Here is a 6,398-nt window from a genome sequence, read left to right as displayed (position 1 = left end):
GCGCATACGTTTCTCTTGCGAATGAATTCAAGAATTGGGCCCCTGACTATGAATACCAGCCCATGTGGCCGCACCCTCAGTAGGGATGTTCGATTCTCTTAAAAGAATTGATTCTTGAATCGATTCTGAATCGAAATAAAATGTTTATTTTGTTGTTCTTGAGGCAGTTATATAAAAGATCTATACATTTTTGATAATAAAACAATAACTGGATGAACTAAAATAACGCGTATTGAAATTTTTTTCCAGTCACATTAAATCCCATACACCCTGCTAATTTTAACCGTCGGTTCATCTAACCGGACTTGGTGAAATTGGCCCTTAAAGCTTAGAGCTTGAGGCTAGGTTCGATGTAATTTTTCTCTTAAAAAAAGGCTAAATCTTAAATCACCTATTGTAGACACCGCCGTAGAGTTAGCAGAGAAATTAAATATTTTCTAATTATTTTATATTAAAGGATTCAACCAATCAGAGTCTTTTATTTCTAAAATGAAAGACACAATAAAATATTTTCATGTGCGCTGATCCTTAAGAGCAAGCAAAATGAACAAAATTCAACTCTATAACATTATATTACGTATGACGTCGTCGGAATTGACGACGTAGATTTTATTATTTTACTGAATTTTTATAATTCTTTTATAAACATACCTATATAGGTATCTAGGACTCTGATTGGTTAAATTCCTAATGCCGCGTGCATAACGCATAATAAATTTTTTTGAACACACAAATTTATTTAAATTACAAAAATGCGACTTTTCCCAAATAAAAATATTAATGAATATGTTATTCCCAAATGATTTCTAATCGATTCCGTTCATAATATTTATTAAACATAATTAAAATCTGCTAACTTGACGCTCGATAAATTTTTATTATTACAAAAAAATATTGTTTCCTAAATGTTGCTTAAAACTTAAATTAATAAAGGAAATAAGTAATTAAACAATTAGGCTTTAAATTTTTGAAAAATTTTATATTATTAAAAAAGTATTTACAAAATATATGTTTATTTCACATACTTTTTACATACATTTCTTTTATATATTTTCATATACTGCTTTGTTTTTAATACCAAATTACTTATTCATTTTTTAATTGCCAATCTTTAATGGACAGTGAATTTAAAAATAATAGTTGTTGTAGATGATCGGGCGAAAGTCGGTTCCTGGAATCTGTTAAAATATTGCCAGCCCTTGAAAATAATCTTTCAGAAGGTACTGACGTTCCAACAATTGCCAAGTATTTTTTGGCAATAACGCTGAGAGTCGGGTATACTGATGCAAGCCTCAACCAATAACGTATTGGACTTTCCTTACGATCTATCATTGGTTGATCCATATAGTGCTTCAAGTCAGTTGGCATCTCGTCTTGGTGCCGTTGCGCAAACATTTATAGTCTTCATTTTAAGAAGATCATCATGAAAGGAAGAAGATCATCATGACAATTCTTTTAATCTTTGCGCACAATGATATTGCATCTTGAAAATTCATTGTATCCTCAGCGACCAAATTTATTGAATGAGCAAAACATGCAATATGTTTGATAGACCCAAAGGTATCTCTAACCGCTTTTTTAATATTCGCTCCGTTATCGGTTACGACAACAACTATTTTTTCATCATCGATTTGCCAGTCTTGCAAAATCGTTCTCATCCATCTTCCTATAACTTGAGAGGTGTGTCGCTCCGTTATTTCTGTAACACCAATCGTGGTGGATTGCAATTCTCCTTCAAATTCGTAGTGAACAGTCATCCTCAAATAGCTGACGGTATTAAGTACATCGGTCCAAATATCCGCCGTTACTGAGAAATAATCAATTTTTTCCAATTTTTGTTTTTCACATGCTCCTAGGTACTCATATTTTTCTTCTATTTTTTTTTTAATCGACTTTCTTCCAGGTGCAGAATAAAGAGGCACAATAGTTTTCATCAAGTTCCTGAATCCTTCATTATCTACTGTCTGGAAAGGCATATTGTCTTTGGCAAGCATGAAAAGGATGGCATTGGTGATTTCTCCTGCTCTTGCACCTCCCTCTAAAAAGATAAATATTATGAATTTTATGCATAAGTTTAATAAAGTTTAAATTTTTGTAGTTCTTCAGGATCCTAAAGGCCCTAACCTCAAAATTCAATCTTTTCATTTTACTAAAAAAATATCTAACTCTAAATATTTGATTTCTAAAATTTTAAGATTGATTTTGGACATTAGAGCCTGTATCTAACACCATGGAGGCGAATAAATGTGGTGCGATGGTGGATGCCTCTCGGCGAACTGTTATATATACAGGGTGAGTCATTTTAATCAACGCACGCAAATATCTCGTAAAGTAAGCAAGATGGAAATACTTTATTATAGTGTTTTGAAAAGCTTTCGAGATAAGCTACAAGAATATGCAATAAAAAATGGGGGGTTCCGTTTAAGAAAATATCGATCACATTGACTTGGCTTTGAAAAGGTCACTCAAGGTCAAGTTCATATTTTCATCATGTGTCCCCCTCTGAACCCTACAACTTTTGTATACAACATTTTTTTCCATCTTGCTTACTTTACGAGATATTTGCGTGCGTTGATTTAAAATGACTCACCCTGTATATGTTACCTTCAAATGATTTTATTTGCTTAAAAGCGTTGTCGATCCTTGGTTGGAATACATATTGTCGATCCGTATAATAAAATCTACTATCTGATTCTGACAGACTAGGTGCTGGTGAAGAAGCAGGAGTTAAATTAGATTCAGATAGATCCATGGACGTGAATGTAGAGGTAGATGCCGGTGATGGCATTAATGACAATTTTAATTGGTTCTGAAAATAAACAAGAGTAAACAAATAATGTAATAAAATAATTAAGGGGTGCATGTAAATATTGTAAGATATAGATTTACCAAATTATTTGCTTGTTCCGGATTAGGAGCTTTTTCATTGCTGTTCTCACTTTCTCCTAAAGTTAGTTTTACTTCTTTATTTCCTGCATGATTTCGTTTTAAGTGATTTTTTAAATTAGTTGTACCACCACCTTTTCCGCAGGACTTCACTTCTCTGTTACAAATTTTGCACGTAGCATCACCACTATCAGTGTCATTAGATTTTATGAAAAATTTCCAAACGCAAGATTTCTTTATTTTGGGCACTGTAAAAATATATTGTGCTATTTTTGTTGGGCACTGTAAAAATATATTGTTTTGCTATTTTTGTAGAAAAAAGCAAACAATGAAAAAAAAATGTATTTTGCTTCTTGAAAAATAATGTGAATTAAAAGAAAAGAAAGAAGGAAAGAAAACAAATAATTTAAAAAAATAGGTGAGATTATGTTCGACATGTTGAAAAAACATTAGTAAATATACCCACTTTTGTACTGTTTTTCGTTTAACACAGTTCATCACCAGTAACATTCAAATTATAACTTTTATTACGCATAAAAGACGTTATAAAAATGGCAATTCACACTTATTGGCAAGATGAAGCTGTTTAATTGGGTTATAAAAATGCTGCGAGGAAAAGGGAAGACATTCAATGCAATTGCATGATATAAAATGAAACTAAAACCATGCAATATGAAAGTATTATAGATCATAGATATAGTAATAGATTATAGATATTATAGATATAGTAATATAGATCAAATGAAAATATTTGTGCAATAAATGTTTATAATCTTGTACGTACCAATTTCTGTATTAATTATAATTTCAGATCAACACTGAACTTGACGGTTGTTCCCGCGTTTTATTGGAGAAGCTCACTCGAATAGAATTCACACTTGTCTAAAGTTAGCAAGATGAAGCTGTTTAATTGATTATAAAAATGCTGCGAGAAAAATAGAAGACATTCAATGCAATTGCGTGATATAAAATGAAAATATTTGTGCAATAAATGTTTATAATATTGTACGTACCAATTTTTGTATTAATTATAATTTCAAATATCAACACTGAACTTAACGGTTTCTGCGTTTTATTAGAGAAGCTCACTCGAGAAGAATTCAGACTTGTTCACACTTGTGGGCCAATTTCACCAATTCGGTTAAGCCCATATTAGACTGCGCATTGAAGATTGAGATTCAAGATTCAAGATTGAAATTTGACCAATCAGAACAAAAGGGACTAAAATTTCTTTGTCCTGATTTGTCAAATTTCAATCTTGAATCTTGAATCTCAATCCTCAATGCGTAGTCTGATACGGGCTTTAGATGAATCGACGATTAAAATTAGCAGGGTAGCCAACAGAAAATAGAGGTGAAGGAAAACCAGACATTTATGTCGTTTCAGTTAGCCACCCTGCTAATTTTAACCGTCGGTTCACCTAACCGGACTTGGTGAAATTGGCTCTTAGACTATATAGATTGTAAAGAGTGTAGACATAGGCTGCGGTCGGGAACACGCTAGAAATGCTTCGAAGCATTTGATTGACCAATCAGGACAAAAAGAGTAAAGATTTATTTATTCTGATTGGTTAATGCAATGCTTCGAAGCATTTCTAGTGTCTTACCGACCGCAGGCATAGTATCATGGTGTAGATATAAACAGTAGCGACAGGTAAGAAAAAAGCGAGAAAAAAGAATTTTTAAAAATAGGATCAGTTCTTCGATTCTTAGGGTAAAGAATCGATTCGCAAAAAAATCGTATAGCAAAGAATCGATTCAAAAAATCAATTTTTTTACTAAAAAAATCGATCTTTTAAAGAATCGAATCGGAATCGAACATCCCTAACCCTCAGAGTTAGGGCCAATTTCACCAAGCTCGGTTAGATTAACCGACGGTTAAAATTAGCAGGGTTCCATCTGAAATGATAAGAATGCTTGGTTTTCCTTCACCTCTATTTTCTGTTGGCCACCCTGCTAATTTTAACGGTCGGTTAATCTGGCTGCATAAAGTTAGCCGGACCACTTTAACTTTTTAATAATTAAAATTATCTAATCGTTTGGTGGTGATTGGTAGCCTAATTAAAACGTTTGGTGGTCAATCGTTTTTTTTTTTTAATTAAATAGTTAAAATATTGGTGTAAAGTTAGCCGGACATTTTTAATTTTTAGTCTAATCGATTAAATCAAGGCTTATTCGATGCAGAATCGTTAGGTGGTCACAAATCCTTTATTTACGACGTTTGGTGGTCCATAATTTATCCAAAAAGTAAAAAAAACCATATGCGTTGACCCTGCGCCTGCGCATGCCTTCGTCGTATAATGGCTCTTGCAGCCAGCGCGATGACGCGTCGCACGATATCCAATGAGGGTAAATATAGCGAAAAGGGGACCCAGCCCCAATAACCTTGATATATGTTGTCAAGGACATAATTCTGAGTAACTTACCAAACGACCACCAAACGATTAGATAATTTTAATTATCAAAAAGTTAAAGTGGTCCGGCTAACTTTACGGAGCCGGTTAAAATTAGCAGGGTTTCAACTGAAATTATATGAATGCTTGGTTTTTCTTCACCTCTATTTTCTGTTGGCCACCCTGCTAATTTTAACCGTCCGTTAAGGGTCGGCAGGAGTTACGGCCAAACTCCGAATTGATATTGGAGACCTCGCGCGGTGACAATGCGAAACTCCGACTTCAGGATTACCAATCTGACAAATAAATTCTCGATCTCTATGTAGAGGTATATGTCCATATACATACACACACGATTGAATTGCTCGCGTGGACGCACCGTGGAGAGGAAAGATAGAAAAGGATCAACGATCACGTTATCCTTGTTCCTCTAGCGTATCACTCTTCAATGTACGGTGCCATCGTTCCAGAATACCATTAGAAGCCGGATGATAAGCTAAGGTTCTAATACGCTCACAACCAATTAGGTTGGATAACAGACTTTGTATACAATCTGGAATCTTTCTGCTGACAAAAATTTGTAGCAGACGTTTGGCAAAATCTGTTCGAACATACTTGGCTATCTGGGCATACAATATTTAATTGCACGTATAACTTTAACTATAATTTAACATATATATGCATATATGTATATATGTATATACGTAACTCAAAAAATTTATAATTAATAAAATACAGCTCATGGCCAACTGCACCTAATCCGCCATGAGCTGTATCAGAGCTATACCTTATTTATCAATTTATGAAATATTATTTTAACTCTTTTTTCCAAAAAATCGCTCTGTAGAGACAATCTTACGATCCTACTGATTACGAATATTGCTGTTAGAAATTAATTTTCTTTGTATTTTGGCCGTAATACGAAAAAAACGTATCCGTAGTTCACGGCTTCCCGCGAGAGGTCTCTACTGTCTCTCCTGCCGACCCTTAAAAAAATATAGAAGAGAATGTGAAAAAAAGTAGATAAAAGAATGTATCAATACATATATATTACCATGTGAGTTCACATCAGTAAAAAAAAATATATATATATAAACGTACTCATATATATATATATATA

At 33.4% G+C, this 6,398-nt stretch overlaps 1 protein-coding gene and 1 long non-coding RNA gene across 4 annotated transcripts; one reads left to right on the top strand and one right to left on the bottom strand.

Moving 5' to 3' along the window:
• Positions 1–1,030: 1,030 nt before the first annotated feature.
• On the bottom strand, positions 1,031–4,019 carry LOC115245690 (zinc finger BED domain-containing protein 6-like). Of its 3 annotated transcripts, none has more exons than XM_029824116.1 (6): positions 3,900–4,019; positions 3,671–3,811; positions 3,353–3,492; positions 2,890–3,134; positions 2,605–2,809; positions 1,031–2,038 (listed from the first exon to the last, which is right to left on the bottom strand). In XM_029824116.1, coding segments are annotated over exons 3-6 (1,068 nt in total). In that variant the 5' UTR covers positions 3,354–3,492; positions 3,671–3,811; positions 3,900–4,019; the 3' UTR covers positions 1,031–1,421. The 3 variants fall into 3 exon arrangements, with proteins under 3 accessions (XP_029679976.1, XP_029679977.1, XP_029679978.1); XM_029824117.1 differs by having other exon boundaries at positions 3,671–3,768; XM_029824118.1 differs by having other exon boundaries at positions 1,900–2,038; positions 2,591–2,809.
• LOC115245691 lies at positions 1,423–2,838 on the top strand. The gene is made up of 4 exons (XR_003885582.1): positions 1,423–1,560; positions 1,904–2,010; positions 2,099–2,292; positions 2,702–2,838. It is a non-coding gene; the product is annotated as an uncharacterized LOC115245691 (long non-coding RNA).
• Positions 4,020–6,398: the final 2,379 nt, after the last annotated feature.

This window comes from Formica exsecta, unplaced genomic scaffold, assembly GCF_003651465.1.
Source record: "Formica exsecta isolate Colony F162 unplaced genomic scaffold, ASM365146v1 scaffold1258, whole genome shotgun sequence".
Classification (NCBI taxonomy): domain Eukaryota; kingdom Metazoa; phylum Arthropoda; class Insecta; order Hymenoptera; family Formicidae; genus Formica; species Formica exsecta.
This window is presented reverse-complemented; position numbering and strand designations above follow the sequence as displayed.

What these genes read in the sequence shown, in the direction of transcription:
- LOC115245690 (XM_029824116.1), bottom strand. An exon ending in CGGAACAAGCAAATAATTTG is followed by an intron (nt 2,810 to 2,889) that starts GTAAATCTATAT and finishes GTTTATTTTCAG; the next exon opens with AACCAATTAAAATTGTCATT. An exon ending in GCAAATAAAATCATTTGAAG is followed by an intron (nt 2,039 to 2,604) that starts GTAACATATACA and finishes TTATCTTTTTAG; the next exon opens with AGGGAGGTGCAAGAGCAGGA.